This window comes from Gracilinanus agilis, chromosome 1, assembly GCF_016433145.1.
Source record: "Gracilinanus agilis isolate LMUSP501 chromosome 1, AgileGrace, whole genome shotgun sequence".
NCBI lineage: Eukaryota > Metazoa > Chordata > Mammalia > Didelphimorphia > Didelphidae > Gracilinanus > Gracilinanus agilis.
In genome coordinates, this window is record NC_058130.1 from 332,511,503 (window position 1) to 332,524,907 (window position 13,405).

Here is a 13,405-nt window from a genome sequence, read left to right on the forward strand (position 1 = left end):
CCATTTATATCACCTGATTTAGATCCTTGTTGCTGTAATCTACAAGCCAGATCACTCTCCTTCCTTTCTGAAGGAAGGAAGGAAGGAAAGAAGGAAGGAAGGAAGGAAGGAAGGAAGGAAGGAAGGAAGGAAGGAAGGAAGGAAGGAAGGAAGGAAGGAAGGAAGGAAGGAAGGAAGGAGGGAAGGAAGGAAGGAAATAAGCATTTATTGAGAACCTACTATGTGGAACAGCTAGGTGGTTTAGTGGATAGAGCCAGACCCGGAAAAGGGAGGTCCCAGGTTCAAATCTGATCTCAGATACATCCTAATTGTGTGACCCAGGACTAGTCACTCAATCCCACTTGCTTAACCCTTACTACTCTTCTGCATTGGAACTAATACTTAGTATTTGTTCAAAGGCAAAAGATAAGGATTTAAAAAAACCTTATATGCCAGCCACAACACTAAGCACTTTATAAATATAATTTCATTTGATCTTATCAACAACCCTGGTGGTAGGTGCTATTATCATCTCCATTTTTTTCAGTTAAGAACACTGAGATAGACAGAGGTTAAGTGACTTGCCTAGAGTCACACAGCTAAGAAGTATCTAGGGCCATATCTGAACTCAGGTCTTCAGTACCTAATTCAATCTTTCATTATACCTCAATCCCTCCCTAGTCTAAAATCTGGGAACTTCAATATACACCTTATTGTTTCTTTGAGCCAGATTGCCCCCATTGGCATCTCCTTTTAACAGACTCCTCAACCACCAGGACTTACATTTTCTCTCCCTCTGGGCTATCCATACATAGGGGGAATATCTGAGATCTCATCAACCTGGAGGATTGTGCTACCTTCCTGGTCTTGAACTAGGAAACACCCTTCTCTTATCAGCATCTCCTGCCAATCCATTTCTTCATTACTTCTTCCAAGGGTGTTTTTTGTTTATGTGACATCAAATCCATCTATCCCTCCCTATCCTCTTGGTCCATCATTTCTAGTCTCATTTTCCTTCTTTTACAGTCTCAAACTAATAAGAAACTAGTTCACCCATATATTCTTCTAGGATTCCTTATCTTGCTTTAAGATTAAGTTCGGGTACTCAACTTCAAAGTTTTTACATTGTATTTGTTCAGCCATTCCCCAATTGAAGGGTATACTCTCATTTTCCAGTTTTTTTGCTACCACAAAAAGTGTGGCTATAAATATTTTTATACAAGTTTTTTTTATCTATGATCTCTTTGGGATACAAACCCAGCAATGCTATGGCTGGATCAAAGGGCAAGCATTCTTTTATAGCCCTTTGAGCATAGTTCCAAATTACCAGCCAGAATGGCTGGATCAGTTCACAACTCCACCAGCAATGTATCAATGTCCCAATTTTGCCACATCCCCTCCAACATTTATTACTCTCCCCAGCTATCATTTTAGCCAATCTGCTAGGTGCGAGGTGATATCTCACGGTTATTTTGACTTGCATTTCTCTAATTATTAGAGATTTAGAACACTTTCTCCTGTGCTTATTGATAGTTTTGATTTCTTTATCTGAAAATTGCCTATTCATGTCCCTTGCCCATTTATCAATTGGGGAATGGCTTGATTTTTTTTTTTTTAACCCTTACCTTCCATCTTGGAGTCAATACTGTGTATTGGCTCCAAGGCAGAAGAGTGGTAAGGGTAGGCAATGGGGGGGTCAAGTGACTTGCCCAGGGTCACACAGCTGGGAAGTGGCTGAGGCCAGATTTGAACCTAGGACCTCCTCTAGGCCTGGCTCTCAATCCACTGAGCTACCCAGCTGCCCCCTGAATGGCTTGATTTTTTTATACAATTGATTTAGCTCCTTGTATGTTTAAGTAATTAGGCCTCTGTCAGAGTTTTTTATTATAAAGATTTTTTTCCCAGTTTGTTGTTTCCCTTCTGATTTTGTTTTTGTTTGTACAAAACCTTTTTAATTTAATATAATCAAAATTATTTATTTTATATTTTGTAATTTTTTCTAACTCTTGCTTGGTTTTAAATCTTTCCTTTTCCAGTGATCTGACAAGTATGCTATTATTCTGTCTTCACTTAATTTACTTACAGTTTCCTTCTTTATACTCGAGTCATTTACTCATTCTGAATTTATCTTGGTGTAGGGTATGAGAGGTTGATCTAAACCTAATCTCTCCCATATTGTTTTCCAATTTTCCCAGCAGTTTTTGTCAAATAGTGTATTTTTGTCCCAAAAGTTGGGCTCTTTGGGTTTATCATACAGTGTCTTGCTGATGTCACTTACCCCAAGTCTATTCTACTGATCCTCCCTTCTGTCTCTTAGCCAGTACTGTATTGTTTTGATGACAGCTGCTTTATAGTATAGCTTACTATCTGGTACTGCTAGGCCACCTTCCTTCACATTTTTTTCATTATTTCCTTTGATATTCTTGATCTTTTGTTCTTCCAAATGAACTTTGTTATAGTTTTTTTCTAATTCATTAATGAAGTTTTTTGGTAGTTTGATAGGTATGGCACTAAATAAGTAAATTAATTTGGGTAGAATGGTCATTTTTATTATGTTAGCTCGTCTTACCCATGAGCAATCCATGTTTTTCCAACTGTTTAGATCTAGTTTTAATTGTTTGGGAAGTGTTTTGTAGCTGTATTTGTATAATTCCTGTGTTTGTTTTGGTAGATAAATTCCTAAGTATTTTATATTGTCTAGGGTGATTTTAAATGGTGTTTCTCTTTCTAACTCTTGCTGCTGTGATGTGTTGTGGTGTGTGTTGGTGATGGAATACTAGTGTGCTCAAAGGAATAATAAACTGGAGGAATTCCATGGGAACTGGAATGACCTCCAGGATTGATGCAGAGTGAAAGGAGCAGAACCAGAGGAACATTGTACACAGAGACTGATATACTGTGGTAAAATCGAATGTAACAGACTTCTGTACTAGCAGCAATGCAATGACCCAGGACAATTCTGAGGGATTTATGGAAAAGAACGATATTCATATGCAGAGGAAGAACTGCAGGAATGGAAACACAGAAGAAAAACAACTGCTTGAACACATGGGTTGATGTGGACATGATTGGAAATGTAGACTCAAAACGACCACACCAATGCAACTATCAATAATATGGAAATAGGTCTTGATTGATGACACATATTAAAAACCAGTGGAAATGTGTGTCAGCTATGGAGAGGGGGAAACTTGGGGGGGGGGGGGGAGGATGAAGGGGAAAGTAAGAACATGAATCATGTGACCATGGAAATTTTTTTCTAAAAAATAAAAATAATAATCTAAAAAAAAGTTTTTTCATTGTAATTACCTATCTACATGGGTTTGAACAGTTTGATTTTTTTTCTTTGTTATTTCCACTGTCAAGCACCATGTCCTTCACATAGTAGGTATTTATTGTATGTGGAATCTGCTGATTTGAATTGTCCATTTACACCCCACCCCAAGAGATTTCTGGGTGACTGGGAGTCCAATCAGGTGGATTTGGGCTAGTCAAAGGTTTTAGCGTATAGTCAGTTATTAATAGGTAAAATGACTTTAAAAAGCAAAAGGGAAGCTAGATTGCTGATTGGTTTTGTATATGACGAAATTGCAGAAATAAATGGCCATCATTTGTAACTAATGAAACTGTACATTCACTTAATAATGAGCCCACCTTTTCTATGATTCTGCAGATACATAAGATTGAGTATCCAGGGTTGCAAAGAGGATTGTTCTTATTGACTAGAACCCAAATGTTTCATATTTCTGCCCTTAGTTTTGTCCAGTTTATGCCTAAGGCACTAAATTTCTACACCCTTCAAATCCAGGAAGAATCAAATCCCTTTGAGTCATTGCTCACTAGGATGTACCTTACTCTTCTGCTTAGAGTGTCTTATAAACTAAAACAAGACAAGCATCTGATAGGAGATTTAGAGGAAATAACTGCAAATTTGTCAGAATGAACTATGGTGCAGAACATTTTTGAAAATGAAACTGAGAAGAATAACTTGTTTGTTTTTCTTTTTTTTTATGTTTTCATCTAATATGCCAAATATAGTCAGTATTTAATAAATGTTTATTGATCAATTGATTGAATAGACACTAAAGTTCTCTTTCTTTTCATTTTAGATCAGCATTAAAGTCATAGTACAAGATACATTCACCAGAACTCAGAAGCTTGTGAATGTGGCATTCTCTACGTTTGTAGCCAAACCAGTTGGAGGAGAAAAGGTAAATTATCTCACTCAAGAAAATTCTGGAGGCAGTTAGGGGGCTCCGTAGATAGAGAGTCAGGCCCGGAGACAGGAGATCCTGGATTCAAATGTGACCTCAGATACGTCCTAGCTATGTTATCCTGGGCAAGTCACTTAATCCCAGTTGCCTATCCTTCTTGGAAGCAATATGTAGTATGGATTCTAAAACAGAAAATAAGGATCTAAAAAACAAAAAGAAAAAGAAAAATCTGTCATATAATTCAGTCACATTCATAAATTAAATCAGTCTATCAACATTCATACCCACATATGTATATTTATTATTTGTTAATATTTCTTGAAAGTTTTTGAAAGTTATTCTGGAATGATATTTAGCCAGTAGGATCTCTTTACAAGCAGCAAAATAGCACTAGACAGTTTATGGAAGAGGGAGAAAAAAGCCTTGTATTTTAAGGATCTGAAGGTCATATCAGGCTTTCAAAAATGTTGCTTACTGGTTTGGTCATTTCTCATGGCTCTATAACTCAAAATGAATTTTTTTAAAAAGTAAGAGCAATTTAGTAAGCAGTTTCATGTTATGGTCCATTCATTTTTGATACCTGAAGGAAAAAAAAAAAGTCCAAGTTGCTGAGTTACTGAAGTTTAAAAATAAGCTCATAGGCATGTGTAGTAAATATTCCCATAAAAGAAGCACATGGGCCTAATGTGCCTTCACAGCAGGACAGCTGGGCCTCTGGCACCATGCTGCTCAGGAGGGAGCCTCATCTTTAGGCTGCCATAGACTCACATTTCCAATTCCAGGGCTTTCCATTTTTATGGTCAGGTGGGATATAACCAAACAGTAAAGTCACTTAAATGTTGCATTTTAAAAATGTCCATTTTTTTCTTTTTCATGTTTAAATCTTAGCCTGTAGAATTCCTCCTCTTCCTTCCTCTCTTTGGAGTTCCCTGGAGCTTCTTCTTCTATCTTATCTTTGGGGGCTGAATGGCTACACCTTCCTTCTCTGAAACCTCTTCTGTCTCCATCTCTATCCATCTCTTTAAATACAGAGGTGTGTATGTGGGGCAGCTGAGTAGCTCAGTGGATTGAGAATCAGACCTAGAGATGGGAGGATCTAGGTTCAAATCCAGCCTCAGACACTTCCCAGCTGTGTGACCCTGGGCAAGTCACTTGACCCCCATTGCCCACCCTTACCACTCTTCCACCTAGGAGCCAATACACAAAAACAAACAAATAAATAAATAAATTCGGGGGGGGGGGGGAGCACCATCTTTCTGTTCCTGGTCAGTGACTACAGCAGGGCTTCATTCATTCTTCTTCTTCTTTTTTGATATATTCCCCAAAATAGGCAAATGCCAATTATACCAGAGTATTCAGGGTTAGCAAAAGAGCCCACCCTTTGAATTGAGAATACCTGGGTCCAAATCCAGCCCTGATAGTTCCTTCCTGTGGGACTTTGGGCAAACCTTGCGATCAGTTTCTACATCTGTAAAATGGGAAGAATTATATCTATAGTACCTGCCTCAAAAGACTGCTATAAATAGCAAATGAAATTATGTAAGTTTATCTATTATTTCTATGTGTACATGCATATATATGTGTGTATATATGTGCATACACATACATGGAGAGAGACAGAGACAGAATGAGGAGAGGGGGGAAGAGAAAAAAAGGGGGAAGAGAGAGATTGGGAAAAGAAAGGGAGATGGAATTGTTCGGGTGCCATAGTCCATCCAGCTCATTCACATTCAATGGAATTCACTTAAGAATGAGATTACCAGCTCTTTGACCCAGTTTTGTCCCATGCTTAAATCCTGATCATAGCAGAGGACATCTGTGGGTTTAAAGTCCCCTTTGCCTAGGAACTACATGGCAGGAAGGGAGTGGAGTCAGGCTTGGAGTGTGGCCTATTAGTTCTCTTTCTGAAAGGAAGAAGTAATATCCAGACACCCCGCCTTCATCCCCAGCAGCCAGAGATGGACAACCCTGCCTGCTCTGGATCTCTTCTTCTCTCTTCCTCTCCATCCCTACAATTCCAGGGAATGGGAGTATGTTAAGTTGAAATGCTTAAATTCTATCCAGATCAAACCTGAAGAACTGCTTCTGAAAACTTTCTCTGAGAAGCCTATTGACTTTCTGTGTTACCTAACTCTTTGGTTCACCTAGCTCCTTATTTTAAAAAATCTCAATATTGGCTAACCTTATTTTTCCCTTGGCAAAATTCCCATTCCTTCAGACAACATTGAGGTTGTAAGTGAAAGATCAAGGACCTGGTTTGATCCTAGAGCCCTTTGTGACCTGTGACCATAATGGGTGCATTTCAGGATGAAATTGGCAATGATTAACTAGGCCCAGCTCCATCAAGCTGGCCTTTAAGCTGGGGAACATGGCATTCACCCATTATGTTTCCAGATGCCATAAAAGTCAGGTAGCACTTAAAATTTGTTTATAGTCAACAAGTGTCTACTAAGTGCCAAGTACCTCCTATGGGCTAGGCATTGTAGAATACAGTCATTATCTTTGATTGACTATTAAAGAATTAAAAATATTTTGACCATGATGATTCTATTCTTTATGCCCTCTAAACATGGTGTACTCCCAGAGAAAACCAAGTCACCCCACTGATGCATTTACTCTCCACAACACTGCAAATACATTCATTCGAAGCTCATCACCTATTTCCAAGAAATTCCAATTCTTTTGAAATTAAAAAAAAATATGAATAGTAATTATATTATGAAACCTTTTTAAAGTTTTTCTGGTGGTAAAAAGAAAAGCTCCCAATTTAAATGTCATATGTTAATAAGAGTTTTCTTTGTGTTTTCAAAATTATTTACACTTCATTGATTAAGGAACTAGAGATGAGATTCCAACCACCGTTTTCATTCTTCTGTACACAGTATTCTTCATGCTCAGACTTCTCCCCTTTGTCATCTCCACTCCTTAGAATCTCTGACGCCCTTCAAAGATCAGCTTAGGTGCTATCTGTGATATGAGACTTCTCTCCCAGAATTTTTTGCATTTATTTATCCATGTACATGTTATTCCCCCATAGTAAAATGTAAGCTGCTTAAAAACAGACATTTTCATGTTTATCTTTGTAGTTCACATTGATATGGCACTTAAGGTTTGAAAAGTATATATTATATTATTTGATCCTAACAGTAATCTTAATGGGTTTGTTGCTAATAATGTTAAGCTATTACAATTCCCATTTTACAGAAGAATAAACTGAGAATGAGGGAAGTCAGGTGACTTGCCCAGAGTCACACAGATAAGGGTCTGAATCAGGATTTGGACCCATATATCTTCCTGACCCCAAGTCCAGAACTTTATTCTTAGTACTTAGCACAGTGCTTAGTATAAAGATCAAAAATTAATGTCCAAATACTCCAAATATTATAATTTTATAAAGTTTATTTATAATAACTTGAAGCAAAAGGAAAAACAGCAAACCTCAGGAAAGAAAAAGGCACTTCCCTGACTGCACATGTGGGAGAAGAGAGAGAAAGGGGCAGAGTTATAGAGCTATATACAAACACGCAAGGATGCTAAGTGGACGAAAGGAAAAGGATGCTAGGTAATGAAAAAGAATTCTGGGAGGTGGAGTTCAAAGATTCAAGATTTCTAATTAATACATTAACATGTAGTTAATGCTTAATAAAATATTCATTGAATTTAATTTGAAAAACTTTTCATAACAAAGTTTCATCAAGAGTTTGTGTACAGAACTCACCTGAGTGTTTTTGATAGATTGTTCTTTAGAAGGCAAAAAAAAAAATTGTGAATCATGAAGCACCATATGAATACAAAGACAAATCAAAATGGCGCCTTCCTCATGGAACACATGTTCTATTGGGGGGAGATATATACAAACAAATGCAAAGTACATTTTGAGGGAGAGTAGGGGGCAGTCAAGAGCACCTGAAGGGATCAGAAGGCCTTTTATAGAACACAGAACCTTAAGCAGAGCTTTAAAGGGAAGTAGGAATTCTTAGAGTTAGAGGTGAGGAGAGAGAGCATGGGGGACAACCTACACAAAAGAAGAGAGGTGCAAGATGAAGGTCTTCCCCAGGCCCTTTCATTAAAAAATCAGCATAATACAGGAAGCCCTAGGTTCAAATTTGACCTCAGATACTTTCTAGCTATGTGACCCTGGGCAAGTCATTTAACCCCATTGCTTAGCCCTTACCACTCTTCTGCCTTAGAACCAATACCCAGTATTTATTCTAAGATGGAAGGTAAAGGTTTAAAAAAATCAACACAATGATCCCACATGCATAACTATAGCAAACTGCTTATCATCTCAGGGAGAGAGAAGGGGAAGGAGGGAGGGAAAGCATTTGGAACTCGAAATTTTAGAAAACGAATGTTAAAAATTGTTATCACATGTAATTGGAGAAAATGTTATATTAAAAAAGTAAAAAAATCAATTCAGACTTAAGTAATTTGAAAACACAAAATAAAACTCTTCTCAGCTTAATGCAATTAAATAAGTGTCTTCTTCTCATGCCAGAGAAACATATTTTTAAAAATGCTCCAAATATTCTATTTGAAATCACATGCAGCTAACAATTTAGCCAAACAGTTAAGCCTCCTCGTTTGGGTTTTGTAGGTTCAATTAAAGCCAGTCACCCTTCTGACAGAACAAGATCAAGTTGAACATGATCTGGCTTCAGAGAGAAGGAAAGTCAGACTCCAACATGAGGACACCTTCCAGAGCCTGATGAGGGAGAGCAGCATGTTTGCTGGTGAGTAAGGCTCCCCAGGGACTCACTGACTGAATGGCTACAAAATGAAGAGGATAATGTTTTAGAAACTCAAGCATTTTTGTTTCAAATGGCAATTCAACACTCTTGAGTGTAGGCTGAACCAGATTTAAATGGAATTAGAAAATACTAAACAAAATAAATATAAATAAAACAAATATAGAAAACATTATCTTTTAAAACTAGATCAGCATGTAGTATGCAGGGATCCTCATGTCCAGATTAGTCCTATCTGAGTTTCTCACTTCAGGTTCATTAGATAAGCTGGCTATTCCCTTAAGTGAAGCTTGACTGCTCATCTGGTTGGTGTCTCTGACAAATCCAGGACCAGTCAATATGGTTCTTGCTGATGACAGCTCCTTTGGGTAGGGTTCTCTCTCTGGTGCTATAGGCCAATTGTCTTTCTTTTTCAGTTTTACAGAACTAATCTTCTCTTGAACTTATGTTAAGCCTAAGCCTTCCTGCCTAAGGACCATCCAGAATTTGCCTTTTATTCCATTTGCAGACCTGGAATGACTGATGACTAACAGTCCATAAAGGATCACAAGGTTTTTGTCCCCTCAGCTCACTCTATCCAATTCTAGGTGCTCCTATGTTCCAGAAAGGGGCGTAGACAGCATTTCTGGGAATTTTGTTGCTGATCAGTCCTTTCAGTCATGTCGGACTCTCTGTGATCCCATTAGATATTGGAAAGGCTTGCCATTTCCTTCTCTAGCTTCTGGGGATTAGGAAGTCCTTGACCAGAAAGTGACGACATTAAGAATACTAATGATACCCTTCTGAGCATCACTGCTGAAAGTGGAAGATAAGGACTTCAAAAGAGAAAGGCTAAGGGATAAAGGAAACAGACTCTAGATCTGGAGAGAATAGACTTCCAAGTGTTCACTGAAAGGAGACATAGGATTCCATGGACTAAAATTCTTTAGAGGAAGTTGGTTAAAGAAGATCTTTAAAAAATGATAGGACATATGAAGACAATTGAGATGAGGAAGAAAAGAGATTTATGTAGATTGCTAAGAAAGGACTAACCAACTTGGTTTAAAAACCTGTGTAGAATTTGGAAGCAAAGAAGGGAGATTATGGATGAATATGAAAGTTCTGTAATAATCACACCAGGAGTATTAAGAGCCCAAAGTTAACTGAGGCTGGCAATGAAAAACAAATGCTAAGCAAAACAATCCCATCAAAAAATGTTTTATAGGGGGCAGCTGGGTAGCTCAGTGGAGTGAGAGTCAGGCCTAGAGACAGGAGGTCCTAGGTTCAAACCCGGCCTCAGCCACTTCCCAGCTGTGTGACCCTGGGCAAGTCACTAGATCCCCATTGCCCATCCTTACCAATCTTCCAGCTATGAGACAATACACCGAAGTACAAGGGTTTAAAAAAAAAAAAGTTTTATAAAACCAAAGGCACAATAGCATCACTCTTCAGGTGGATGTGATTAAACTAATAAACATTAGAAACCAAACTATTTTTTATTTTGCTTTGGTTTTCTCAAGGAAGGAGAAGGATCTTTGGGCTGGGAGTGATTGAACAAAAATAGGTTACAGGACAAGTTGGTAAGAGAGTACATATACAGGTGCCCTCAGTGAATTCAAGTAACTAGGTATATGTAAACCACATTCTAGTGGGCTAAAAAAATTAGTGAATGAGATCACCTATCTATCACCAGTGAGATCTGAAAAATTATAGAGAATGGCAGAGCTTCCCCAGAACAGAAAATGGGAAAACTTGTTGATTTTCAAAATATTCAGCATGAATACAAATGATAATAGGCTGATGAACTTAACTTTGCTTCCTGACAACACTCTAAGTTATATTATTGAAGAGATTGTTTTTGAACATTTAGAGAGGTAAACAGTGCTCACTAAGAACCAGCATGACTTCTTCAAGAAAAATCATGCTAAACTAAATGCATTTCTTTTTTTTTTTTTGAAGAGTCTGGAAAACTTCCAGGAGAATGTAGACAGAGTATACCTGGATTTCAGAAAGGCATTTGATAAAGTTCTTCATGACACTGTAGGATTTAAATTGATATCCAACACTCCAAGAATTATATTTTATAAAGTTTATTAATAATCATTGAAGTTAGAATTATCTAACAAAATAAGACCACATGACTAACATGAGCAGGAACGTGGGGTGCGGGGAATTGCAGTTCAAGGGTACAGAAATTAATTACACAACATTGTTGAAATGGAGAGACATGGACTAAATGATAGCAGAGTTAAGCAGATTCAGGACAGTTTGAATGACCAGACACAAATACTAGTCAGTGTTTGGTTTGGGCTTATTTTTTCTGAGTAGTCAGTGTTGGGGCAGCTAGGTGGTATGGCAGATAGAGCACCAGGCCTGGAAGGAGGTCCTGAATTCAAACCAACCTCAGACAATCACTAGCTCTGTGACAAAACAAGTCATTTAACCATGTTTGTCTCAGTTTCCTCATATGTGAAATGAGCTGGAGAAGGAAACCATTCCAGAATCTCTGCCAAGAAACTCCAAATGGGAAAATGAAGAGAATGAAATAATTGAACAACAACAACAACTCTATTTCTCTTCAGTTTTATGATTTAACTTCAAATAACAGATGAGCCTAGAATATGGAAGTTCATGTAAGAATCACACAAACTGGTCTATGTCATAAGCCAATTTGCACATAAAAGACCACAAGAGTCAGTGGGTTACAGATCCAAATATATGAGAAGGAAATGGCAAACTACTACAGTATCTTTGCCAAGAAACCCCCAAGTAAGATCAAGAAAAGTCAAACACTTGGAAAACTTTATGTAAAAAAGTTTTTATTACATGTAATTGGGAAAATAAAATATCTTTTAAAAAAGAGTCTAACACAATCGAAACAACTGAGCAATAAAACTAATTAATGTTACCAAAGAGGAAAGTATTTAGTGAACTGCCCCTGAGCTAGTCAACATTTTTATAAATGACTTAGATTTTATCAAAGGTAAGGTGGAATGATTATCAGATGGGCAGGTGGCATAAAACTGAGAAGCACTATAGAGTTAGCATCCAATCGGCTCTTGACAGACTAGATTATAGGCTATTCTAATAAAATACCTTTTAATTGAGATAAATACAAAGTCTTGCTCTTGGGCTCAAAATATTAAATGCAAGATTCAGGCTCAAGGAAACATGTCTAGACAGATCTCAGAAAATGATTTGGGAGTTTTAGCAGACTGGAAGTTCAATATTTGTCAACAGTATAGCATACTAGGCAAGAATGTTGATATAATCTTGGGCTCCTAATTAAGAGAGACATAAAGACCCCAAGGAGAGAGCTCATAGTACTTCTGAATTATATTCCAGTCAAACCATATCTAGAGAATTGTATTCAGCTCTAAAAGTTGAGTTTTAGCAAACATATTGAAACACTTAAGCAAGCCCAAAGGAAGGTGGCCAGAATGGCAAAAAGCCTGATGACTTCATCTCTACATCATGACTTCCTTCAAGTCCAAGCTAACTCCCCACTTTCTGCAGGAAGTCATTCCCCACTCCGCTAAATCTCAGTGTCTTTCCTTTGTTGATTATTTCCATTAATCCTGCATAAAGCTTGTTCTCACAGAGTTGTTTATATTTTGTCTCCCCCATTAGATTGTGAGGTCCTTAAAAGCTAGGACTATCTTGCCTTTCCCTGAGCCCCTCTTGCTTAGTGCAGTGCCTGACATCTAGTAGGCACTTACTACATGTTTGTTGCCTGACTGACCTTGCCACAAGAAGAGTAGTTAAAGAGAACACCTAAAGAGAAAGGAGCATGATCATTGCTTTCAGATTGTTAAGGGGTAGGAGTAATTAGGCTCATTCTGCTTGACCCTGGAGGGTGAAACTAGGAGTAGTTCTTCCCAGAGGCAGATTTCAACACAATGTCAGGGAAAATGTTCTAATAATTTGCATAGTCCCAAAACGGAATAGGCAGGGATGCCTGCAATCTTAATCAGATAAAGGAGCCAATCATTAACCCCGACACTATTGTGAAGCCAGCTAGCCCTCAGTAGACGCCCCCAAAACATTTCTCACTGGGTCGAATCTTTAAACATGCCAAAAAAGCATATTCAGTCAGACTCACCATGGCAGAAAGATAACTTGCTAAGGGCTGTCCCTTTGGTATGTGTGCCAGCTCACCAAAGATGGAAGAATGATGATGGTTTCAAAGTGCTGTGTCAATCCTTCAGGAAAATACAGCTCCCCAAATTGGCATTTGGCAGTATGTGCAGTAATCTGGACTCTGCCCCTCTAGAAAGGAGTTCTAGAATTTCTTACAACTACAAATCTGAGTTCTAAAAGAAACATAGATAGGCTACTAATGGAGCCCACGGTTAGCTAGAAATGTGAATGAGGTTCATATATCTTTATGGATAGGCACAATGGGCTTTGAGTTAGAAGTGGCCTTAAAGATATCCAGTCCAACTGCCTCATTTTACAAATGAGGAGGCCTGAAGCCCAGAGGGA

General features: G+C 38.0%; 1 protein-coding gene across 1 annotated transcript in view; it reads left to right on the top strand.

Annotated features, from left to right (window-relative positions):
• ACOT12 (acyl-CoA thioesterase 12) overlaps positions 1 to 13,405 on the top strand; it is a 76,286-nt gene that overhangs the window by 16,802 nt on the left and 46,079 nt on the right. Inside the window, 2 exon segments of the mRNA XM_044662930.1 lie at positions 4,089 to 4,190; positions 8,791 to 8,926. Of these exon segments, the coding sequence (XP_044518865.1) occupies positions 4,089 to 4,190; positions 8,791 to 8,926 (238 nt within the window).